Source organism: Narcine bancroftii, chromosome 10 (assembly GCF_036971445.1).
Source record: "Narcine bancroftii isolate sNarBan1 chromosome 10, sNarBan1.hap1, whole genome shotgun sequence".
In the NCBI taxonomy this organism is placed as follows: domain Eukaryota; kingdom Metazoa; phylum Chordata; class Chondrichthyes; order Torpediniformes; family Narcinidae; genus Narcine; species Narcine bancroftii.
The window spans coordinates 39,319,478-39,345,970 of NC_091478.1; the positions used below are offsets into that span (position 1 = coordinate 39,319,478).

At 40.6% G+C, this 26,493-nt stretch overlaps 1 protein-coding gene across 1 annotated transcript; it reads left to right on the forward strand.

The window, feature by feature from the left end:
• Nucleotides 1–332: 332 nt before the first annotated feature.
• Nucleotides 333–24,348, forward strand: tfam (transcription factor A, mitochondrial). The gene is made up of 7 exons (XM_069899496.1): nucleotides 333–441; nucleotides 7,856–7,989; nucleotides 11,364–11,434; nucleotides 11,597–11,746; nucleotides 11,927–12,022; nucleotides 17,486–17,542; nucleotides 23,628–24,348. The coding sequence occupies exons 1-7, from the start codon at nucleotides 362–364 to the stop codon at nucleotides 23,871–23,873; spliced, it is 834 nt and encodes a 277-aa protein (XP_069755597.1). The 5' UTR covers nucleotides 333–361; the 3' UTR covers nucleotides 23,874–24,348.
• The last annotated feature ends 2,145 nt before the right edge of the window (nucleotides 24,349–26,493 follow it).

Sequence of the window (26,493 nt, forward strand, 5' to 3'; positions counted from 1 at the left end):
TCAAGCAAGTCACCTCCATCATTGCAAGCAAGACCATGGATAAAGTCTCCTGCATCCTTGCAGCAAGACCATGGATAAAGTCTCCTGCATCCTTGCAGCAAGACCATGGATAAAGTCTCCTGCATCCTTGCAGCAAGACCATGGATAAAGTCTCCTGCATCCTTGCAGCAAGACCATGGATAAAGTCTCCTGCATCCTTGCAGCAAGACCATGGATAAAGTCTCCTGCATCCTTGTAGCAAGGAGAGAGTTGTCCTTTTGAACTTTGCCGCCCGGACCTGGCCATAACTCGGAGCCGATGCTGATTGGCCGCCTGCGAGCTCGTCCCACAATCCCTCACGCGCAACGGGCTGGAGGCGGGAATGGCGACTCTGATGCCTCTCAGCGTGGGCGTGCTCGGGAGAGGACTGGCAGGGCTGCTGGGTTGCCCGCGGGCCGTCAGGTGAGCACAGGGAGAGGGCGGAAGGTCATCCGGCAGGAGGGGTTGCGTCTCAGCGCGCACTGCGGGGCCAGGGCTCGAGGCCTGAGGCCTGGATGGGGAGGAGGGAGGGGGGGTTCGAGTCGAGCCCTCGGCTAGAGCGCGCCTCACTTTCCCGGTTCGTTCGCCGCCCCGTTTGAAGAGGCCGCAGACTCTGCGCTCGTGTATCCGTGCAGTGAGTGGCCCCGCTCTCCTTAAGCCGCGCTCTCCGAGCTTTATTTCTTCCATGGACCATTGGACAAAGTCTTCCATGGACCCCTCCCATTTCCGCCTACCCCAGGGAGATCCCGAGCCTCCACATTGACGACCCTCCCCCATACCTCCCAGCCCCACAGGGACGACCTCGGGGTGCTCGTCACAACCCCCGAGCCTCCACATTGATGTCTCTTCCTGTTGCCTGCAGCCCTGAGGCTCCAGAAGGGTGACCTTTCCCATTTTCCCTGAGCCTCCACAAGGACACTCCTTGCTGCCCCCAAGCCTCCACATTGATGTCCCCTCCTGTTGTCTGCAGCCCTGAGCTTCCACAAGGGTGACCCCCCCTTCCCGTTGCTTGAAGCCCCAGAGACTCCATAAGGAGAACCACAAGAAACTGGGAGGCACTGAATGGTGAGCAAGATTTGTGGTCTCTGAATCCCTAAATGGACTCTCTAAAGACTTCCCCAGCAAGCTCCACTGCTCTGTTTATTTTAAAGTGTCTCATCACCCCATCCTTCCCGCACCTCCATAAGATTCCTCATTTCATTTTCTAGCTTCCTCTCCCAAAAAATGCAAACACCAGCCCTTCTCCCTCCTAGTTTCGCAGAGAAGGATAAACCCTTTTCCTCCTCAGAAATGTCAAAAACACCCCTCTCTAGTCAAAGAATAACACAGTACCTTCATCCCCAAACAACCTGCCAGTCATTGTGTTCGTGTACCCTTTCACAAACCTCCCTCTTGGCTCCCCAGAGGCATATTTCCATCGTTTCTTCCCCTCACCTCAAACTTCAAAAAAAAAGCTCTTTTTGCCTCCTGAAGCACTGCCTTCTTCCAACACCACCGTCCCCTTATTTTATTGTGACTCATTTTACTCTTTATATTCCCAACTGGTTGCTCCCTTTAAATAACAATCAATCCTTTAATACATGGCACTCCATCATGCTCCAGGTGTTACCATTCCTAAGATTTCCCTAGCCTGTAAATGTATCAGATATTTTAACGATATTGAAATAAAGACAAAGAAATCTCTGCCTTTAGAGTTCAGCTGATGAAGGCAGCCCATGAGGACTACTATATTCTGGGTCATTACAATTAGTATTAAAGACTGACCTTGACAAAAATATGAGGATGAACAAAAAGAATTATTTTCTCATTCTGATTGGATGCAAATCAGAGGGTTTTAGAGTTTGATTTGTCGAAGTGGAGAAGATATATACATTGTTGAAATTGTCAAATGCTATTTGATATTCCCAGTTTTGAATGTTGTACAAGAAAAAGCATGCTTTAATCAATGATTTGCATCATTATTTTGTGGAGTGGATTTGTTTGTCTTGCAGAATAATGAAAACTAATAATCTGGCTTCTTTGTGACTGAAAAAAAATCAAGTTGAGATTTAACTGGTATTGTAGGATTCTCTGACTCTGTGAAGTGGCCTTGCTTGCAATAGTTCCAGGGGTCAATAGCCAGCATGTTTGTGATTATTACACTGTACAATTATACAGTTTTGCGGAAACTGCCAAAATGTTTGGCCTGGAAGTCAGCCTGAAGAAAACTGAGGTCCTCCATCAGCCAGCTCCCCACCATGACTACCAGCCCCCCCCACATCTCCATCGGGCACACAAAACTCAAAACGGTCAACCAGTTTACCTATCTCGGCTGCACCATTTCATCGGATGCAAGGATCGACAACGAGATAGACAACAGCCTCGCCAAGGCAAATAGCGCTTTTGGAAGACTACACAAAAGAGTCTGGAAAAACAACCAACTGAAAAATCTCACAAAGATTAGCGTATACAGATCAGTTGTCATACCCACACTCCTGTTCGGCTCCGAATCATGGGTCCTCTACCGGCATCACCTACGGCTCCTAGAACACTTCCACCAGCGTTGTCTCCGCTCCATCCTCAACATTCATTGGAGCGACTTCATCTCCAACATCGAAGTACTCGAGATGGCAGAGGCCGACAGCATCGAATCCACGCTGCTGAAGATCAAACTGCGCTGGGTAGGTCACGTCTCCAGAATGGAGGACCATCGCCTTCCCAAGATCGTGTTATATGGCGAGCTCTCCACTGGCCACCGAAACAGAGGTGCACCAAAGAAGAGGTACAAGGACTGCCTAAAGAAATCTCTGGGTGCCTGCCCCATTGACCACCGCCAGTGGGCTGATATCGCCTCAAACCGTGCATCTTGGCGCCTCACAGTTCGGCGGGCAGCAACCTCCTTTGAAGAAGACCGCAGAACCCACCTCACTGACAAAAGACAAAGGAGGAAAAACCCAACACCCAACCCCAACCAACCAATTTTCCCTTGCAACTGTGCCTGCCTGTCCCGCATCGGACTTGTCAGTCACCAACGAGCCTGCAGCAGATGTGGACATACCCCTCCATAAATCTTCGTCCACGAAGCCAAGCCAAAGAAAAACAATTATTCAGCCTGGAACCAGGCCCATCAGCCCAACTCATCCATGTCAACTTAGGGCTGCCTTCCTCCAATAGTCCTATTTTGCCCATATCCCTCCAAACCTTTCCTATCCATAAACTGTTAAACAGCAAAGTCTGCAAATGCTATGATTGTAGTGCAATGTTATAAGTTCTCGAGAAACTCAGCAGGTCACGCAGTGTCCACGGGAAGCGAAGGTACTTAACCAATATTTCGGGCCTGTGCCCTCTGTCGAAGTATGAATAAAAAGCAGACAGGTATCTGAATAAAGGGCTTCTCTATTCAGATGCATACAGTTCAATCCCATCTTTTTTTTAATAAATTCTACTGAAACAGCCTGACTGGATGTTCCTCCTTGAATATTTTCTCTAAGTACCATTGTACTGTTCTCTCTAATCAAAAATTAACTGCCCCATCTCTGTTACTTACACCTTTACTTTGTCTGGAGCATCTGTATCCCAGAATATATAGCTGCCTGCCCTGCCCATCTCTCAATCATATTTTTATAATTACATCACAATTCTAAGGGCTGGTCTATGCCCTGAGATCATATACCTTGCATGTCAGATTCCTAACACTAAAATACTGTACAACTCTGATTATCCAAATTCAGATTCTCTGAATTCCTCATTTATCCAAAATGTTTTTGGAGCCGAACTGACCTCACAGGTTGGAAAAACATGAAATTAGAACAATGATTGTCCTCATTTCAGGTAAATCCCTACCCTCTTTCTTTCCGTTTCTTCATTATCTTCCCTTATTTACTTTTCTCTACAACTCTTCCCTCTCAAACTGTTGCCACTGTCTCACAGCTGCAAGCAGTCGGAAGAATCCCTTGTCCCAGCGTCATCCAGGCAGGAGCGGGACCTTGGGCTCAGTGGCATTCCCTCTTCGGTACACTGGAGTCGGAAAAAAATTAGGCCCAGTCCCAACTATGTTGGATAATCGGAGTTGTATGCTGTTTAGCCTATCAGTCCTTCCTCACTCTCAGTTGTATGCTGTTTAGCCTATCAGTCCTTCCTCACTCTCAGTTGTATGCTGTTTAGCCTATCAGTCCTTCCTCACTCTCAGTTGTATGCTGTTTAGCCTATGAGCCCTTCCTCACTCTCTGTCCTTACTTTTGGATTAGCTTTAACTTTCTGCATTTACCTTAACTTTTTCATCTGTTATGCTAATACTTTTGATTCCACTATACTGCTAGACTGGTTTAATCTCTCCCAAATAGCTAGTAATTCTCTCTGCCAGGATATAGGTCTCCTCCAGTTCAGATGCACCCTGTCCCTCTTGTTCATTTCACCTCTGTCCCAGAATGCTGTGGTTCTGTTGGAGCAGCAAATAGTGGAAATGCATGTTGCTGAAAACATTTTTTTTTGCTGCAGTGAATGGCCAGTAAGTTTTAACATTTTCCATCTTTTATCAACTTTTTAAATCTCCCATCATAAGGAATAGATTGAATCACCACCTAGTCACGAATGGTTTCAGGTTAGAAGTAATATTTGGGGAGCATCTAGTGTTGGTTTATTGCACTGCAAATTTTAGAAATAGGTTCACAAGGCAGAAAGATGCTGACGGATTCAAACACCCATCATCTGCCTTCTGACTCATTGGCAGGAAAGAAGTAGTATCAGCATAAAAATAAAGCAATCCAATTGTTTTTGGTGTCAGGTTCATTCAGTGATAGGCCAGAAGTCTGGAATTATGTCCCATTGCAGTGCTGAAGTGATTTATTGTTGGCTGGTGCAACTTTCAGATGAAATGTAAAACCAATGTCACATCAAGTGAAGCTCAAGTAGTTTTCAAGCCCCTCTTTAACCAACATCAGCAAATTGCAAGTGTATTTACCCATTTGAACACAAGATTTAGGATGAGGTGTAGGCTCCTGGGACTCTGGTACCTGCTCCGTTGTATAATCCATTATCCCAAAGGAATAGTTGTTAATTTTGTTGATATCACAAAGATGGGCAAGAAAGAACGTTACGGAGGTCACACTTGATCTGATTGTAATCTTAGCACTTGATTTCTTGCGTTTTTATCATAATCTTTCCCCTCCCCATCAAGGACAATCTACTACTGCCTTAAAAATCTTCAAAAAGCTACCACTTTTGAGAAAGAAGTGTTCTAAGTTCTATCAAACTGATGAGGAAAAAAATAGCTCATGTCTTAAATGAGTATCCCCTTGCTTTTAAGCTGAGAGCCCTACCTAGGACTAGATTTTCCAGCTATTTCTGGATTGGTTTCTAGTTCAGTGCTTTGAAGATACCCTCAATGTAACTTTGGTGACTAGCATACTGTCTCTTCATTTGATTTTTTAAAAATTAAATTTTTTGAAATCTACCTTTTAAATTTTGCAAAGAACTTTTCATTGTTTGTTGAACTTGTGTCAACACAAGGGGACACAGAAGCATCCACATGGCTAATTTGTTTTGAAGATTTTATTTTGTAAAGATTCCAAATAAAACTTGTCACTGGTTAACTAACCCTGAAATGCTTATCAGGGACTTTGTCAAATTTGCATACCTATCTTCCACATTTTAAAAAAAATTGTCAAACGTGCAGCCAACTGGTCCAATGGTGTTGCAAGTTCTTTTGAGTCCCATGCAGTTTCAATAGCCCTTTTCACACTGGCTATCCAGTAAATTGGCTGCTCAGTGAACCAGTTAAAGAAGCTTTTTTTTCCATTCACACTGGACCATTGTTAATCGGTTCTCTGTGTCCTTTCACACACATCTCAGGGCATCCCGGGGACAGGAGTGTCTATCCTCCACCAGTGATGTCTGAGTGACACATCGAGCGATGGTCCTTTGTAATGGAGGATAAATATTTGGTAGAATTTGGTAAAATTAAAGTAGCTTACATACATACACACATTTTAAAACAGATCTTATTTGAAATACTGAAGAATTCATATTCAGTAATATTGCAGGATCTAGGGAGGCTTGTATGCACATTTCACAAGTAGGTGCTAATTGAGATGACATCGTGAAATGAATAGACCATTGTTTGGAATTGGAGACAGGCTGGATGGTTGGATAACTATAAGTCTGACCTTTCTGCAAAGTGCTCACAGAAGGGTCACTCCTGGGTTTTGTAAGACAACAGTTTGACCAAGGACGAGAACTCCTGTGGTTTGCTGAAGAAGGTGGGGGTTTTTGCAAGTGAGAGAGTCAAATGGGCTTTCTGGCAGTCTCAGAGAGAGAGAGAGAGAGAGGGATTTTAAAAAAAGTTCAAGAAGCTCTCTCAGCTAGTATGTGCGACACTGAAAGTAGCTCAACAGTGCAAGCCAGGAAGCTTGTTGAAACTGAAGAAAAGTTCCAGAGCAGTGGATGACTGGAAGTGCTATCTGTCTGATGTTTCTCTTGGAATAAGAGAAACAGAAAGGAACTCTGAGATGGCCTGAAAGAAAGAGGTTACCATTTGGAGAACCTTGATGGGACAAGTTTCATCAGCGAGACATTGAGGTGACTAATGGTGGTTCCACAGTTGTGGAAATCCTGGAACAACAAATCTCTGAAAACCCTACAAGAACCTTCCTGAGCGGTAAACATTTACTTTTCGAGCACCAAAGCCTGGTGAACTTTATACATGTTAAATTCTGTGCACTGTATAAGAATTGGCTGCATCCAAAGAACTTGGAAGAAGAAGTGAGATTGAACCGTGAACCAAAGAACTTTTCTTGAATTATATTACTTACACGTGCGCTTGGAATTAGAAGGGGGTTAGTTAAGTATTAAGTTAAAGTTTGATTCTGCTTTCATGTTTAAAGTTGATTTAAAAACAACTTTTGTTTAAAAACTACTTGGTGAATGTCTATTGCTGCTGGGGTTTGGGGTCCTTTGGGCTTGTAACACCTTCCTTAATTCTTGATCAATGTATTATGATCTTATATTTAAACAAAATTAATCATGCCTAATTATAACATAATTAAGCCTTATGTACAGCACAGTATGAGCTCAGAGCCCATGTTGTACCAACCTATATAAACCTTTATAAATTTATAAAAACCGTGGGAACATGGTAGCAGGAATAAGCACAATTTATTAAGACCGAGGGGATAAGCGATGGTGGACCTGCCCTCCCAGAATTGCATGTGGCAGAGAAAAGGCTGTATTCATGGAGCACTCTTGGAGGGATTTCTCAGCCGCACGGAATTCTGGGAGGGCAGGTCTGCCATTGTGCGCTCGCGCTCTCTCTCTCTCTCTCTCTCTCTCTCTCTCTCTCTCTCTCTCTCTCTCTCCTGCTGCGACTTTCCCACAGTTTTTTAGAAATTTATAAAGGACGGCAAAGCTTGTACCTTTTTAATCTTTTGTTCCTTTCACGTTCCTGCATTTGCACAAAGACGTCATCAATGTGTCCCTGGATAGTAGATACCCTTTTCACACTGGGCTAATCAGCACACAGGCATCCGATGACCCTGGGGATGATACAGCCTACCTAGGCAATCCGTCCTTGACGTGATTTGACGCCTGCATGCCAATTAAGGAGCTTTCACACTGGACTCTTAACTGTAATTTACTAGGACAAGATGTCAGTATGAAAGGGCAGTGCAATAGGTTTTTAAATTATGCACTAAGTCATTTAAATTCCTTGTACATCATTAACTTTTGATAACCATTAAATTTCTTTTTTGAATGAGTTTAAGGTTGATCGTTAGTGTCAAAATGAAATAAATACTCATTTTCCAATCTTTGATTGAGGTCAGTGAATTTTAAGGAGTAACAGAAACATTTCTTTGTGAAATAGCTGCATCAATGTTTGCTCAGCAATACGAAGGTTATCATTGGATAAGCCCTCCATCATCCCTCCAAAACGACCACTCACTGCTTACCTGCGCTATGTGATGGAGCAGCAACAGATCCTACTTCAGCAGAAAACAGGTAAAATCAAAGTGAAATTCTGTGTTATCAGGATAGGATACCCTTTGAAGCGTAGTATTTTTCATCATATTCTTCAGGAAATCCTCTTTAATTGCCGATATGGAAACCACGAGGACCAGCTGTAACTCTGAAATACCCAGTAGAATTTATGGAAAGTTAAAACAGTTAATATTTTAGGTTGAAATCATCTTGGTGGAAAGATCGCGACCATAAGACGTGAACTTTTCCCATACCTGCTGCCTGACCTGCATGTTACCCATGTGTCTGATTTTCATATCTGAGATCCAGCATCAGCAGTTCTGAGTTTTCATTTCCAGTTGTTTCTCTCCAAATTTAGTTTTTGTTTTCAATATCATGACCAACATTTTCTTTAGCAGACAGCATTTTGCAAAAGACTAGGGACAGATTTTCAATTGAGTGAATCATTCTCTGCCTCTGCTCGTGCTGTTTGTTGTCGTGTACACAAGAGCATAGAAAACCTCACTTCAATGGAGTTCTGTGTCTCTGGTGCTGGTCTAGCATTGGCAACCTGCTGGACTTGCAGAACACGAAATGAGCTTTGCAACGGTGACCAAGTCTGGTAAAGGTCACTATATTAACAGAGTCAATATAGCTTGCTGCAACTGTGGCTGCCTGTCCCGCATCGGACAACGAGCCTGCAGCAGACGTGGGCATACCCCTCCATAAATCTTCGTCCGCGAAGCCAAGCCAAAGAAGATGGTTTGTTAATTTCAGTGGGACTGGTTAAACCTGTTGCAAGTTCACCAGCCAGGTTTCCACCCTGCGTGCTGGGAGGCTCGCATAAACTTTCACTGCCCCCTTGGATTCCATGAGAAAGAAACTGGAATATTTGAGAAATGTGCATCCATCCAGGTATTACACTGAGGTGGAGTCAAAAGTTCCAGCCTATGTATGCTATGGGGTTGTTACCTGTGTAGTTAGAATTTTCAATGTGCAATCGACTACATTATCTTGCAACAGAGCACATTAAACAGATCTTTCTGCAGAAGATCTGTATTGAGCACTTTTGTGTATTGCTCATTTCATAAAGATTTTTTTCCACTTTACTTTGCTTTTGAGTATTCTGCAATTGTGATCATTGCTATATAAATGCACTGTATCTTCATAATTTGTGCAATGCACAAAAGTGTTGGAGAAACTCATCAAGTCACGCAGCATCTATAGGAGGGAAAAGATATCCAACTAATTTCACATATTATTCCTACACTGATATGTCTATCCATAGCCCTATGGACTGCCAAGCCGAGGCTACTCTCAAACCAAATGACATTACAGGTACACGATCCTTTATCCGGACATCTAAAATCCGGAAAGCTCCAAAATCCGGCAAGTGGGGAGAGAGACAGCAGCGCAAGTCGGGCGGGAGAGGGGGAGGTGGAGGGGGGAGATCGGCAACGCAAGTCGTGCAGGCGGGGTGGGGGGGGAGACCAGCAACGGGAATCCGGTGGGCGAGAGACCGGCAGCGTGAGTCAGGTGGGCGAGAGATGCGAGGGGGGAGATCGACAGCACGAGGTGGGCAAGGGGAGAGTCCTGCAGTGCAAGTCGTGCAGGCGGGGGGGGGGGGGGGGGAAGAGACCAGCAGCGGGAGTCCAGTGGGCGAGAGAATGGCAGCACGAGTCGGGTGGGCGAGAGACGCGAGGGGGGAGACCGACAGTGCAAGGTGGGCAAGGGGCAGAGTCCGGCAGTGCAAGTCGGGCGGGTGAGAGGGGGGAAGACGGCAGCGCGACTGGAAGGGGGTGGGGGTGGATACGGCACCACAATTCGGGTGGGCTTTCCGAAATCCAAAAAAAATCTGAAATTCGGAACACACTGTCCCCCAAGGGTTCCGGATAAAGGACTGTGTACCTGTAGCATCTTTATAATCATTTTGTTTGCTCTGGCATTGCTATTGCCTTGAATTCCTCATGAATACAATCGCTCTTAGAATAGGAATAAACAAGCGTCTTTTGAATTGAATCGTTGAGATCAGTTACAGTGGATTGGTCAGAAAAATATAAAACAAGCAATCTTGTTTTCATTTTTGAGCTGTCAGAATTTGAAAGGAGCTCATTATTAGCTGATAATTCCACTGCTCTCCACTGAGTATACTCTCCCAGGCTGACAGATCTGGATTGTTAAACAGCAAAATGGGAATGTTCTTCAAATGGCCATTAGGTATATTTTTTTAAATGGCCTGACATCAGCATTAACGATGCCCAAGAAAAAAAATCAGACACGCATATTTTTGGTGCAAGTTTAAACATTTAAGTTCAGAAATCTGAAAAAAAAATCAATTTTTAAAGCTTTAAAAATACATTCTAAAATTGCAAAGGTTAGTGTGAAACAATAAATAGAGCAATATATACAGTCCAAATATTGTACTTAAAGAACTGCATTGTTGAGTGGTGGATAATAGGTTGGGCACAAATATTTCTCATTTGGAGTGCTTCTTGATATGTGGGGCAGGTTGATCGCTATGAGGAAAAAATAAATTGAATTGGGGATTGGGGATACATTGTCATTGACAGGCCCTTTGGACGATCCAAGTTAGCTTTTGGGCTGGTCCCATTGCACATTGGTGGTTTCACCATCTGCAAAAATAGCCAATTATTCTCAGTCTTGTGTATTTGTGCATAAAGCCTTCAGTGATTGAATCATCATTCATGGTTAGTGTAGCAGTTAGCACAATGCTATTAGGGCACCAGTGACCCAGATTTGAAGCAGTCAGTGTCTTTGTACACTCTCTCTGTGACTGTGAGGGCTTCCTCCGAGAGCTCCAGTTTCCTTCCAAGTTCCAAAGAATCAAGGGTTAATAGGTTAATTGGTCACATGGATGTAGTTGAGTGGCACAGGCTTGTGGGCTTAAGGGCCTGCATTTGGATTGAAGTTAAAAATTATTTTAAATGAAAGTGACCACATCACTGACTCTCAGATACAAGATCCATCAGTTCCACTTTTTCCGAACAATGTCACGTTTTCAGACAGAATCCAAAGGGAGTAATTTTTCTAGTTCTTTAAGTACAATATTTGGAGTGTGTATATTGCTCTATTTATTGTTTCACACTAACCTTTGCAATTTTAGAATGTATTTTTAAAGCTTTAAAAATTGATTTTTTTTCAGATTTCTGAACTCAAATGTTTAAACTTGCACCAAAAATATGCATGTGTCTGATTTTTTTTTTTCTTGGGCATCGTTAATGCTGATGTCAGGCCATTTAAAAAAATATACCTAATGGCAATTTGAAGAACGTTCCCATTTTGCTGTTTAACAATCCAGATCGAAGCTTTGGGTTGCTTTATGATTGCCATTTTGCTAGATTGTCACACGCCAGTGCCATTTTGTTTTAACCTAAGATGAAATAATCTATTTACAGATCTCAGTGTGGTCGAAAGAACAAAATGGATTGCTCAGGGTTGGAGACAGTTAACAGCAGATCAGAAGCAAGTGAGTGTACTCAGCTTACTGGTCAAGAGTTGTTGGTAATAACTGTCTCTCATAAAAATGGTTAAAAAATCATTTATTTTTTTCACTTCTTTGCTGCTGTTCCTGCTATCAAAAAAGGCTCACTGATTTGACTTGCCTGGTAATCTCATCTCTTGCTTCCAGCCATATGAAATTGCAGCAAATGATGGTAAAGTGAAATATAAATTGGAATTGGAGGCCTTCACAGCTCAACTCACCCCAGCTGAATTGGCCAGATTGAAAGAAGAAAGGAGACACAAATTGGCCAAGCGGAGAACAATGAGGAAGAAACGAGTAAGTACCAAGTAAGGATTGTATTTTGCCAGACAGTAAATAATTCTACAGGTTATGCCAGCATTTTGGTGTTCTTGGTGGTGTCTTTCTTTTTCTCCATGTAGCTCAGATGAACCACGATTTGCGACCATTGGTTTAAGAAGCTGTTGCTTACGTTAAATTTGTTTTTGTTGCATGTAGAAGCTTACAATGTTAGGGAAACCTAAACGTCCGCGGACGCCTTTCAACATCTTCATGGCGGAAAATTTCGATGAAACCAAAGGTGCAACTTCTGCGGTAAGAATAATAAAACAATAATTATAATTAAAACACTCTTGTGTTTAAAACCCATTTATGCCATTTCATAGGAACGTGAAAGACCAGTGTGGTCTTTCCATTTATTAAAGCACCACTGCTTTATATGTTGCATTTATTTTTAACGGTGTGATAAGTAGAGCATTAAGGTTGCCCAAATATTTCATTACCTTTTTTTGGTAGTAATTGTGGTACAGTTATAAAGCTAACCTTAAATAAATGATGATGCGCATTGGTTTAAAGAGACATTCTATCCAATGTGGAATGAGATTTGCAAGTGATGCTATTCTATGTTCTGATTGTTGGAAATATTGTAGGAAGCAGTTGGTGTGAAATAATGGAGAATTGTATTGAGATTCTTAACAGATTAAGCTTTGGAGTTGCAGATATTTTTAATCTAATTTTTGTGGTTTCAGTACATCTTTTAAGTCACTGATTGTTAGCACTGGAGAAGGAATCTGAATTTGAAAAATGCTTGAATCCTAATCTTTAATATGATCTGTCACAAAGCTTGGGGACATGTTTTTGCTGTTTTCAATTTTAAAGCTTCAAACCAAGCCCACTGAGAAATACTTGTTAATTTTTTGTTTCTGATTTTAGGCCAGTAGAACCATTTTTATACACTATTTCACACAGTAAAATCCTCCTGATGTGATAAAATTCATTTTATTGAAGGAATCACCCTTGGATGTAAATTAAGGCAAATTAAGAACACTGACTTCAATTACTTTATATGGTCTTGCGCATGACTGCTAAATTCTTGTTGCTCTTTTCCCAAAAATGGGAAACTGAATAATACCAAATAAAATTAGTTTTCTTTTTAAAAAAAAATTAGACATACAGCTCAGTAAGGGCCATTTTGGCCCAGGAGCTTGTGCTGCTCAATTGCACCCAATTAACATACAACCATTGGTACATTATGAACACTGGCAGGAAACCAGAACACCTGGGCAAAACCCACGCAGACACAGGGATAACGTACAAACAGCATGGTATTTGAATCATAGTTCCGATTGCTGGCGCTGTAACAGCATTGCACTAACTGTGCTACCCCACAGCAATTCCCAAATATTTTATAGATGCTCGGCAACCACGGTCTTTTCATGCATTAATTGTGGACCAACTAAGAACCTTCTCATTCTGAAGGGCTCTCTGTAGCTCACTGAATATTTTAGCCATTGGAATTTCCTCAAGGATCAGCATATTTCAAAAGACTTGGTTATCTTTGAAAGCCAGATTGGAGCAGGATGTATGTGTTTTATTTTCATAGTCAATTTCTAATAAAATCCTCCATTCTAACATTGCTGTAGAAATAAAGATAACAATTGCAGTTGTTCCTCATGCATTGTATTTTTGTTTAAAGGAGCAAATTTGGAGATCAAGCTGAGCAACTAGGTATAAAATTAAAGAATTGAAATAATATCTTGTTAAAGTTGCTTCCTCTTCTGCCAATTTAAGGGCCTATGAATATAGATTCACCATTTAGAGTTGGTTGATAGGAAAGACCTAAAAATATTCTTTCAATTTGGGTATTTCTTTATTATTCAAGCATCTGTATTTTCCAAGCAAGTTTATGAAGTCAAATTTTTTATATTAGCAAAGGACATATTTGCATTTAAGAATCGGTGAACGTAATGGGCCACACAAGGCCATTCAGTGTACTTCTGACATTGTCAGTCCTTCCATTAGTTATATTCTCCATAATCCTGCAAACTTTCAATTTTTCAATTCGCTTTGAAAGCACCCGCATGAATCTGCTTCCACTAGTGCTCCAGGCATTCCATATCAGAGTCATGAGTCCTTTTCAGTTTGAGCGCCACCATTAAATCACTTCTTATCCTTTTTCACTATATAGAGGATACTCACTGTTTCTTTAGTTGCCCCATTTAAATGAAGCCCTGCATATAGTATTAGAATCAGAATTTATTGTCATGAATGTCACAAAATTCACAGGTGCAAATATTGCTATAAATTTCATTTAACAATAAGTAAGTTGGTGCAAAAATAAAATAAGAGAAAGTTAGGTAGTGTCTGTGGTTCATTGTCCATTCAGAAATAAGTATCCTTTGTAGCTGTGTAAGGCCTTAATATCTTTCCTAAAACACGATGCTGGATTAACAGACCAATTGACATCTAATGTGATTTTGTGAAGATGCTGTGAAACTTCCTGACATTGTTTCTCCCCTATTCTTTTAATAAAATTAAGAATCCCACGTGCACTTTCAAGACTCAGAGCTTTATGTATATTCATGTGATCTCTCTTTTGTACCACGTGTTCATTTTACATCTCTTCGAGTATCTTTTGCATTTCATATGACAGACTTTACCCATCCTGAATATTCTCTTCCCTGTTTGCTGATCTTCAGATGTTGCCCATTAAACACAAGCTTACCAAGCATTCTATTGCCCCCTAGTTGCATTATAGATTTTGTGTATCAATGTGTCCAATGACTTGATTTTTGCCACACAGCAGCACCCAGAAATGTGCAGAAAGTAGCCTTTGCCCACCTAACAAGAGACATTAATTCTGTTATCAGAAATTGGAAAATCTTGAAATTTGCCTTTATAAATTTGTTTTCATTTGGGTTTTCTGTAGATCCAATCCCAGTGTAATCTGGAGCCAAGCAATCTGTATCATTTTTTTGGTCCCTTTAATCAACTATGTGCCAAAATATGCTGCCTTGTCTCCATTCAGCTTGCTGCTGCAGAGGAGCTAATCTGTAGGATGAATAAGAACAGTTTCAACCCATTTTACATTCATTCCAGATCCAAGAATGTTTCAACTTCATTTATCAAGTTGCAATACATGTGAATCTTGTGTGTGTACACTCAAGAATTCAAGCTCTAGGAGATAATTGACACATTCACTGAAGCATAGTTCCTCAAGTAACCTGTTCCAACTCCAAGACAGCATTCCTTGACAACGAGGGTGGAAAACACTCACTTTCTTTGATTCAGGAGCCATATTCTAGGGAGATAAAGATTGAAGAGTAAATTTATCATGGATGTCATTATGTTAGCATATTCTTTGATCAACTTTAAAAAAAAAAACAACTTTTTTGAAGATCAAGACATCAAACAAATCGCAAAATTTAATGCACACTGGATGTCAGCAGTTAGCATCTCCTGGTACACTTTTGAGACGTGAACTACCTGTAAAAAGACATGGCACTTCAAAGCACCATCATTGATGTCCACAAAATCCTCTACGTGATGTGGCAAACAAACCAAGGTCAGCATTTTTCTCGTGCCACTGTTCTTATTGCTGGGGCTCCAATTGCCTGAATCAGTGGGTGGGCCATATTGTCTGCATCGTACCTTTGAAATTAGCTGTCGATCATAAACTCCATTTGGCAGGAGATTATTAGGAAAATTAAGGGAATGCTTCGAGTGCTTGGGGAGGCAGGGAGGGAAGGTGATGGAAGTTAGATACTCATTGACTTCTTGGATCTCTTGGAGTGAAGGAGGAACATGGAAAATTGCACCAAGAACCTGGAATGTCTTCAGGAGCGTGCAGAAGTCCAGATAAAGTGGTGAAGGAGTGAACTGCTTCCCATATTACCTGCCTCACTTATGATGGAGCCTGTGGATCTCATACAGGGCTCTTCATTCACTTTTCATATCACAGACCTGGACTGAAAACGATTCATCCTCAAATGCAGGGGACTGCCTAAGCTGATGATTTAAAAAAAAGAATGGTGGTCCTAACACTGATCACTAGGTGTGATCTTTGCTTGGACATCTGCAATGGCATGCTCTGTGCCATCAACCAGATTTGAAAGCAGCCATTTACCTCTCTTCTAACTTGTTTACCATTCTGTAAATGTTTAATCACTTGAGTTTCAAGTTTGCAAATGTTGATTAAAGACCCGTGTGAAAGTCTGTACAAATATAACCGTCACCAGATTTCTCCATTTTATCAGTGATCGCAGAGCATTTAGATAAACACAATGAGCCTTGTGTTCATGAGTGACAATTACATTTTTCAAAGTGATTTTTTTCCCCCCTGGATTATTGTCTCTGTTACTTCCATACTTTTTTGAAGTGCTTTACATTTAGAGTACTTCAGTTTTTTGGCATTGTGCCCATCTCTAAGGAATACTTTGAGGTTGAAGCCAGATCCTCTGCGATGTTCACTCCTTCCCTCAATAACACAAAGTATCTCACTTTAACTTGATGACTATTCTACTAACAATGCTATATTTATAGGCTGATGTTTTTCAAATTTTGGAAATTTTGAAGCACTCCTTTTCAAACCTTGTTCAAGTTTCTGAATCAATCCTCTTATTCGTTCAAATAAATTACCTATTTCTAACCAAAAAGGTTTAACGAGGACTCTGCTAAGTAGAATGCAAAAATGTACCAATTTCCGGTCCACATCTAAAACAAATCCAAAAGAGTCTAGTTCAATTTTTCTTTTTAACTTGTATGGTGTCAATGTAACTGATGAATAAAATTATATTGTACCAGTCTATCTCACATTTATTGTACTTTTCATATTTTACCTACATATCTCAATCCAACCATATTCATCTATTTGTTTATTCAAATCTACTTCCCTACTCTTTGGGCTTTCTTTGGTAATAACCTGTGCATCACTGAAACAAATTTCTTTATATCTCTTTTACACAACAATAATTCTAATAACAACTCTTGACCAAAGTTCACGTAAAAATTCCATAACCTGATAATTGAGTGTTGTATTAGCAGGTACCTTGAACTTCTCCTTCATTCTATTAAATGAAATAAATTTCCCTGGTTCAAAAACATCCTCAATCTTAATTTCCTGATTCTGCCGAATCTTTGATTCTATTTTCAATGGAAAATCTGTTTTTAATCTGTTTTGAAATAATGATGTTTTATATTGGACTATGTGTTGTGCTGCCCCAGATAACACTTGTGGGAATACACAGTAGCTCTAAACCTCAAAGGGATTAATGATAAAACACAGAATTCTGTGGTTGAAGTAAAACACATGTAATGCTGGAAAGACTCAGCAGGCAAACAGTGTCTTTTGTATAGTAAAGGCAGAGATACATTTCTGACGTAGCAACAGGAGTTTCAGATGGGATTAATGGTAGCTCGTCTGATTTGATGACCCCATGCTTGAGAGAGCCCTTGACCTCCAGAAGATAATAGCACATTTCTGAATTATGCTTTTGGTCAGTGTAATAATTTCTGTAAGTTGGTTTGTCATTCATAAGGTCATTTAACAAATAATTCTTCAGACGTTTAGTTGAGTTTATTTTCATTTTAGGGTTTGTGAATTGTTGGAAATGTTTCCATGACATTCAGTATTGGACAATTGGAATATATTTGAGTTTCCAAGAATGACCTTTTTTTAAATATCAGTATGTGTAATTTGACGAGTGCTGCCATTTAGTATTGTGTATGTTTTCTGTCTTTTATTTCTCTTTGAAACAAACATCAATTTTATTTTACTAGGCAAAGCTGAAGAACCTCCAAGATGAATGGCATCAGTTATCTGATACACAGAAACAGGTATGAGTGGCTTTTGTTTGTTTGTATTTCTAGATTAAATGCTACGTAAATGAGTTGTCGTTTTCTCATCTCTATTACAATTTCATTTGCAATTACCATTATGATATATTTTCAGTTTCATCTTCCTGTGAAATAGCAGAAATTACCATCTTGACACCAGCAACCTTAAACCCATTTGTGACTTGTGGGAGTCTCTGTGATGGCTACAAGACTTCTATGTGGAATTAGTTTGGTTATTTGCTCTCTCTTTCTTGCTAATCAATGCCTACATGATATGACTCCCCCTAATTTGTCTCAGTTATTCAGGCTGGTTTAAGGACTTGAAAGCCTGCATGACCAACCATGCCCTAACAAGTGTTGAGATTTGCATGTTTTTCCATCTAATTTCCTCTTTTGTCTATTCCCAAAACCTTAGTCTCCTTAATCTATCAATCTATTCTTGACTATACTTGAACACTGAGCAAAACCCCCTAAAGTAAAGTATGACTGGGTTGGGAAATTAGATAATATCACTGCAAGAGAGGGTGTACTTTCAATGATGAGGTGGAGTGTTTTAAATGGAAAGTGGTAGTATCCATTTTGAGTTAAAAAAAAAATTACTAACAATAGCTGGATTAGGGTTAAGTATTTGACAAACATGCATCAGGTAACCTATATCCTGATCTCTTTTAGCTTTATTATGTAAGAATTACATGGAGAAGAAAAGCTAGTATCTAAAACAATTCATAACTAGTATCAGAGAATATGTCCTGCAGTATCTTTAGATAACTTTCATTTCTTTCTGACTCCACAAAATTCAAGTTTATTGTCACATTATTTGTGGTACAGTGAGGGGTTTGTTTTGCAAGCAGTTCCGCAAGCTGACTCTTTTGCACACTGAAGTACAAATCCCAAGAGCTGTGGTATTAAAATGGAAAGATCAATTTGGACATAACAAGGGCAGCATGGGAATACAATAACAGGAGCCAGAGGGAAGAAGGGGTGGGATGTGTCCAGTATGTTAGCTACCATTCTGAGGTACTAGGATGTGTTGATGGAGATCAGTCAGATTTGTGTGATGCTCTGAGCTGCATTCATCACTGTCTTCTGCTTCTGATCTAGAGCAGTGTAGCTCCAATACTACCCACCAATTTTTGTGACTTGTTCAAAATTGCTGAACATTCATCATTCTTATCCAAGTCATTATCTATATTACAACCAATCATGGTCCCTCTGGTAAGTATTTATTGATTCACAATACATCTGTAGGGTACTAGGATAGTTTGTATTGGAAATAAACTGAACTTGCAGGTTTCTAAATTGTCAAAAGCATTAAGACTGTCATTCCAACTGAGAATTCCAAGAGATTTTTGCCCAGTTATTAATTTGACAAGGAGGTCATTTATAATGTCTGAGAATTCCTGGAGACTTTGTCTCGTGTTATTCTCAATATCAATATTAAAAGGGGGAATCAGTCCTGAATCTACTTCATTTAATGGGTATGTTTAAAATTTATGTGGCAATCTTATAATTATTTTGGACAGTAAAATTGAGTCCTACATTTCCTAAAATGTTCCACACAGTCAAACCTAAGCAATCTTCAGATGAGTAAGATTTGGCAAATAATTATGAATATTTCAGCTCTATATTAAACCAGATATCCTCTCTTGTTTCTATACTAAATGTTACAACATAGGAGGTCATTTGGCCCATTGTGGGAGTGCTCATTCTTTAGTCAAGCTAACTAAATGAGCCCACTCCACAGCCCTTTCAAGTATTTGTCCAATTTTGTTGTTGAGTGTGTATCTACCACTCACAGTGGTATAGATCACAGAAATTTGCTTCTGACCCAATGCCCAATTAACTTAAATCTGGGTCTGCTGGTGACTTACACTACAAATTAACTCTTGTATTTATTCAAAATTGTTCATGACTTTGAACAGTTTGATCAAATTGAATGCTGAGAATGCTCCGAGGTTTGTAATTCTTTTCAATTTCTAAAATCCCCATCTTTGATTAGTTTCATACTCAGTTTGAGTATGAGGTCTTCCTCCAAATAAAGTCAAGGATTCTTACTGGCCATCTCGTAGATCTGTCACATCTCAAAGATTGGAAGTTTTTTGTTCCTAAACTTCTTAAAATTGTTTCATTTGATTTATATAGACTATCATAAATTTTTTTGTTGACATGAAAATAATGGGAGAAATTTAATAGAGCAATTATTTATCATTTTACCTGTCTGCGGAAATCAGAATCAGGTTTATTGTCATGAACGAGTCAAGAAATTTGTTGTTTTGTTGCAGCAGTATTTTGTAGAACAAGGTGTAAAATAACTATGAATTACAATTCCGTAAATACAAGATTTTTAAAAAAAGTGGAAAAGAAAACAGAAAATGTGAATTAGTGTCCAGAGGTTCATTGTCCATTCAGAAATCTGATGGCAGAGGGGAAGAAGCTGTTTTTGTAACGACGAGTGTCTGTCTTCAGCTCCTGTACCAGAGGAAAATATCAACTCTTCATTACATTTCCAAGTTTTATGTTATCTTGAATCTAAATAGAATTATGTGAAACATCACTGAGCATTTAAATATGTGTAAGAAAGGATGCACTTGCCAGTGAGGGATTGCAGGAAAGTTAATTGGTTGCAAGAATGGTATTTTTGTCACATTAGAAGAGTGAGCAGGCAATTCTTCAGCAAATCTTCTTGAAATGTGCAGAATTCTTAAAATGCAGAGATGATGATTTCCCTGATTGAGCAATTCCTCGTTTATTTTTTTAAATGTTTTTCTGCTTTGAAAACTGGCTTGATGAGCAATGAAATAAAATCTTGTAGAGGACAGTCCTTTTTCCTTGGTCTAAGCTGATGAATTGAGACCCAAAACACCAACAGCACTATAATTGAATTTATAATTGCAGGATTTTCAGTTATAAATAAGCATTAGATCTTACATTTCAGTGATAACAGATTTTGAAGCTGGTATGTCAATATAAGATTTGAATATTATGAATGATTACCTTCCTGTGGAGAGAACTGTGGAATCTGGCTTTCACATGGATGGAAAGAAGTAAATCTGGATAGTAGGTCTATGATCCTGCATTTAGAATAAATAATGGTGCTGCCCTGCCACTGGTGCAGAGCAGGGAGAGGAGACATGGTGCTACTCAGCAGAGTACTAATGCCAACAGCTCTGTTCAGGTTTTAAACATCCTGTTAACGGATCTGACAGTGTTTTTTTTAAATCATGAAACCATGGGGTCTGTGCTCAAGATGGCAAAGTCTGTGTTAGGCAGCATACCACAAGGTTTTGCACATTCTGGGAGAGCAGCAGGCCAGTGCAGGGCACAAGAAACAGGAGAACACCCCTGTTGAGAAAGAAAAGCACATGAGACAATCCAACAGGATGGTAACCATGGCAGTGAACCAGCAAGGGGCTCAGTGGCTGAAGGACTCACACAGGCTGCGGGCTATTGGTGAATGATGGCCAAAGGACTCACGCAGGCTGCGGGCTGCTTGCGACTTGTTGAAAGACTTATATGGGCTGCTGGAGACCAGGCATCGTAACTGTGATCCAGGAGGATGTTGAGGGCAAGAATGGCTTCCAAAAGTTTGGATCTGGAGCTCGAGTTGCTGATGTCTTGAATTGGAGTTTGTGCAGCTGAGGTGGCTGTGGGGATACTAGAACCAAATGCATGGATATTTGATGTCACTTAAGGCTCTGTCTTCTGCTTCCCTTTCTCTTATTGTTAGGGGTTCCGACCAATGCCTACGATTTGCCTTACAGTGGACAAATGTATTATTCAATGACAGCAACTATTCTGCAAGAAGCATTCACCACATTAAATAACCAAAGCTGAGGTAGGGTGAGGGAGTGTTATTGATCACATGGAAAATCCTGGGCCTTGTTTGGTGCCATGAAATGTTTAATGACTAGCTAAGTTAATCACAAAAATAGAAAATGTGATTCTAGTTTAACCTTTCCTGCACAGTGCAACAGCTCCTTGCTCCTTGAGCAGAACTGTTCCAGATTAAATTCAAAGCCTGGAATGAAACTGACCACATTAATATTGTTCAAATTTAATCATCAGGGATTTGGAAGGCCTAGTAAATAGAGTGAACAGTAGGTAAATTATTAGGAGTTCTGAGAGACAGGATATAGGTAGGTAGGTTGGTCGTGTTTAACAAATCTTGTAGAGTTTTTCAAGGTGGTTACCTAGATGAAGGAAAGGCTGTGAATGTTGTCTACATGGACTTTAGTAAAGCCTTTGACAAGGTTCCACGTGGGAGGTTAGTTCAGAAGGTTATGACATTAGGTATCCATGGTGAGGTTGTAAACTGGATTTGTAATTGGCTGTGTGGGAGAAGACTGTTGCTTTTCAGACTGGAGGCCTGTGACTAATGGTGTGCCTCAGGGATCTGTGTTGGGACCATTATTCTTTGTTGTCTTCTTCTTTCTTTGGCTTGGCTTCGCGGACGAAGATTTATGGAGGGGGTAAAAAGTCCACGTCAGCTGCAGGCTCGTTTGTGGCTGACAAGTCCGATGCGGGACAGGCAGACACGATTGCAGCGGTTGCAAGGGAAAATTGGTTGGTTGGGGTTGGGTGTTGGGTTTTTCCTCCTTTGCCTTTTGTCAGTGAGGTGGGCTCTGCGGTCTTCTTCAAAGGAGGTTGCTGCCCGCCAAACTGTGAGGCGCCAAGATGCACGGTTTGAGGCGTTATCAGCCCACTGGCGGTGGTCAATGTGGCAGGCACCAAGAGATTTCTTTAGGCAGTCCTTGTACCTTTTCTTTGGTGCACCTCTGTCACGGTGGCTTTGTTGTATATATTAATGATCTGGATGATAATGTAGTGAACTGGATCAGCAAGTTTGATGATGATGCAAAGATAGGTGTGGACAGTGAGGAAGATTTTCAAAGCTTGCTGAGAGATCTGTAACAACTGAGAGAATGGCCAAAAAATGCCAAATGGAGTTTAATGCAGACAAGTGTGAGGTGATGCATTTTGAAAGGGCAAACCAAGGTAGTACATACACAGTAAATGATAGGCCACTGAGGAGTGTGGAGGAGCGGAGAGATCTGAGAATACAGATACATTGTTCCCTGAAGGTGGTGTCGCAGGTAGACAGGGTTGTAAAGAAAACTTTTGGCATTTTAGCCATGTAAATCAAAGTATTGAGTATGGGAGTTGGTATGCTGTGTTGAAGTTGTTTAAGGCATTGGAGAGGCCAAATTTGGAATGTTGCGTGCAGTTCTGGTTGCCTTCCTACAGGAAGGATATCAAAAAGATTGATAGAGTGCCAAGAAGATTTACTAGGATACTGCCGATTGTTCAGGAGTTGAGTTACAGGAAAAGATTAAACAGGTTAGGACTTTATTCCTTGTAGTGAAAAACAATGAAGGGATATTTGATAGAGGTTTACAAGATTGAGAGGTATTGGCAGAGTGGATGCAAGAAGACTTTTTCCACTTAGATTGGGGGAGATAAATATGAGAGGTCATAGTTTTAAGATGAAGGGGGAAAGGTTTCGGGGGAACATTAGGGAGAAGTTCTTTACTCAGAATGGTGGGAGTGGTGAATGAGAGCTTGATCTTGTGTTTTAAGAATAAATTGGATGGATACATGGATGGGAGTGGTCTGGATGGTTATGGAATGGGAGTGTCAGTGAGACTAGCGAGATGATGGTTGGCATAGACTAGAGGGGCAGAATGGCCTGTGTTCTGTGCTGTAGCGTTCCTTGATTCTTGTTAATTTCATGGCTTGTCTAGATGCAGATTATTTGTATTTCAATCCACCACTTGTTTCCACTGCTCCCATGTTCTCCATTTCCAAGCCTGCACTCACAACAAGTGGAGGTAATTGGAGCCTCTTGGCAAAATTTTGGTTCCAAGCTCGTACCTATTATGCTCTCTTTTGAAAGAGAATTCAATGGTCAAAGAAAGATTAATAACAGAACAGGGTTCCTGCATTTTTTTGGATCTATTGTGTATGCATTTTCAACCCAGGTATGTGCCATTTGACCCAACTCAGAGGCACATGAGCCCCTTTTGCCATCAGAAGTACTGTTTTCCTTTTGCTGTGTAAACCTCTTGCACTTGCTGTTACTTTTCAGGTGTACAGACAGCTGGCTGAGGATGATAAAATCCGCTACCGGAATGAAATCAAATCCTGGGAGGAACAGATGATTGAGACAGGGCATGAAGATGTCATTCACACAAAAAAGAAAAGAAAACAAAAGTTGTCGAAAGCAAAAAGAAAACGAGCTGTATTACGAACGACTCCCAAAACAGCTAAAGCCTCAAAATTGTCCACAACTTCAAAAACAGCCAAGGCAGTAAAAAGCAAGAAAAAAAACTGAAAAATAAGGCTGTGCCCAAGAGATCATTTTTTAAAAATTGTCTGTACTGGTAACTGATGGTGAAAACAGACTAATTCTGCCATTTCAAGGATCTGCATGGAACATTTTTTTGAAAGATTTCATCAGATTTCTGGTTGTCTGCTGAAAAAGGGATAATAGCAGATGTACAAGGCACAGTCTGAGTTATCACTTAGAAAGGTAGTGCTTGTAGTTTAAATTGGCTGACGCAATGAGCCTCTTCGCCTCAGTAGAAAGGTTATAATTTACCTGTTGTAAATATACAGGACTTGTCTGAAATAATGTCAACTAAATTTACTTTGGTGATATGTATTCTGGAGTCAGAAACTCCCCTGTGAACATGATCTGTTTGAATTTTCCCATTTTTTTTGTGAACTGAAATCATGAATGCAGCAAATAATCAGCTAAAAGAATCTTCAATTATGATGTGTAAATAAAGATTCAAATTTTCAGAGAATATTTACACAACTTTTTGCATAATCAATATAGCGAAACGTTACCTGGTATTTAATTGGGGATAGAAATGTACAGGCCAATGTGAGCTAAGTTAGCCAAAGCTATGAAGGGAAAATAAATTTGAGGTGGAATTGTAGAATGCAAGACCATAAATAGTAAAAAGTTCAACTTTCATTAAAAAAAATGGTTAGGGTAGGTAGAGCCAAAGTCTGGGATGGACTGTGCAACTCTTAGTACTTGTGAAGGTAGAGTTGAAAGTTGACATCTGGAATTATATTTTGGGCATTGTTGTGAGATTTCTTCCACAGGATATGAGTAGCAGAGTTGTGGATCAATTGTAAGTGTAAAAAGGGTGCTCGTATTCTGTTTACAAACAGTAACCTTAAAATAAGGCTGAATATGATGGGTGGCAAGAGAGGAGTGACCAGATTTAAAATATTTGGAATTTGATTCTGTTATGAGTCATTGGGGCACTAAAAGTTGCTTAATCCAAACTAAAGAATAAGAGAATTACAATTTAAAAGTTGAGTAATTGTTCAGAATTGTTTAGTGGTTGTGAGGATGTGGTGTCATCAAAGTATTGGAGACTGAATCTCAGAATTTCTTTGGATTTTGATCACTGCACTTGTGTAGTTGGGGGGAGGGGTGAATTACTACCTGCTCCAGTACAATATAATGGAGCCTGACCTATACAGTGGAATTCTTGGTGGCAGGATTAATGACCTGGAGGACTTGGTGACAAAATGTCTTGCTGAACAATGTCTCATTGCATTCAGGTGTTAATATAGTTGCAGAGGAGAGCTGGAATCATCTGAAAATGAGCACACAAAAGTTTCATCCAGGTACAGAAGAATTGAAGTATTTCAGTGCTTCTTGAACACTCTTGGGTGTATTTTATGGATATCGAACTGCTGATTATGAAAATTACTTATATTTTTTCATATCACATACTTTTTTTTAGGTGTAGCCTATTTTCATGATTTTTCCCCTTATTTTGTCCACAAAGCAAGCTGGTTTGGTCAAGGATGCAGGTGCTATGGAAATGTTGTCTTAGGCCTGGATATGGTTGGAAGTCATTTAAAGATGTGGTTGAGAATTTTATGGACAACTATAGAGCACCAAATGACATTCACATGGTGAAAAGCACTATCAGGACAACTGGAATCCATCATTGCTTGCCGACTGTTATTGAACACTGACACGAGAGGACAACTGGAATCCATAATTGCTTGCCGACTGTTGTTGAACACTGACACGAGAGGACAGCTGGAATCCATCATTGCTTGCCGACTGTTATTGAACACTGACACGAGAGGACAACTGGAATCCATCATTGCTTGCCGACTGTTGTTGAACACTGACACGAGAGGACAGCTGGAATCCATCATTGCTTGCCGACTGTTGTTGAACATTGACACGAGAGGACAGCTGGAATCCATCATTGCTTGCCGACTGTTGTTGAACACTGACACGAGAGGACAGCTGGAATCCATCATTGCTTGCCGACTGTTGTTGAACACTGACACGAGAGGACAGCTGGAATCCATCATTGCTTGCCGACTGTTGTTGAACACTGACACGAGAGGACAACTGGAATCCATCATTGCTTGCCGACTGTTGTTGACCACTGACACGAGAGGACAGCTGGAATCCATCATTGCTTGCCGACTGTTGTTGAACACTGACACGAGAGGACAGCTGGAATCCATCATTGCTTGCCGACTGTTGTTGAACACTGACACGAGAGGACAGCTGGAATCCATCATTGCTTGACGACTGTTGTTGAACACTGACACGAGAGGACAACTGGAATACATCATTGCTTGCCGACTGTTGTTGAACACTGACACGAGAGGAACGCTGGAATCCATCATTGCTTGCCGACTGTTGTTGAACACTGACACGAGAGGACAACTGGAATCCATCATTGCTTGCCGACTGTTGTTGAACACTGACACGAGAGGACAGCTGGAATCCATCATTGCTTGCCGACTGTTGTTGAACACTGACACGAGAGGACAACTGGAATCCATCATTGCTTGCCGACTGTTGTTGACCACTGACACGAGAGGACAGCTGGAATCCATCATTGCTTGCCGACTGTTGTTGAACACTGACACGAGAGGACAGCTGGAATCCATCATTG

What these genes read in the sequence shown, in the direction of transcription:
- tfam (XM_069899496.1), top strand. Translation starts at nt 362, where the DNA reads ATGGCGACTCTGATGCCTCTCAGCGTGGGCGTGCTCGGGAGAGGACTG. An exon ending in GAACAATGAGGAAGAAACGA is followed by an intron (nt 11,747 to 11,926) that starts GTAAGTACCAAG and finishes TGTTGCATGTAG; the next exon opens with AAGCTTACAATGTTAGGGAA. An exon ending in TATCTGATACACAGAAACAG is followed by an intron (nt 17,543 to 23,627) that starts GTATGAGTGGCT and finishes GTTACTTTTCAG; the next exon opens with GTGTACAGACAGCTGGCTGA.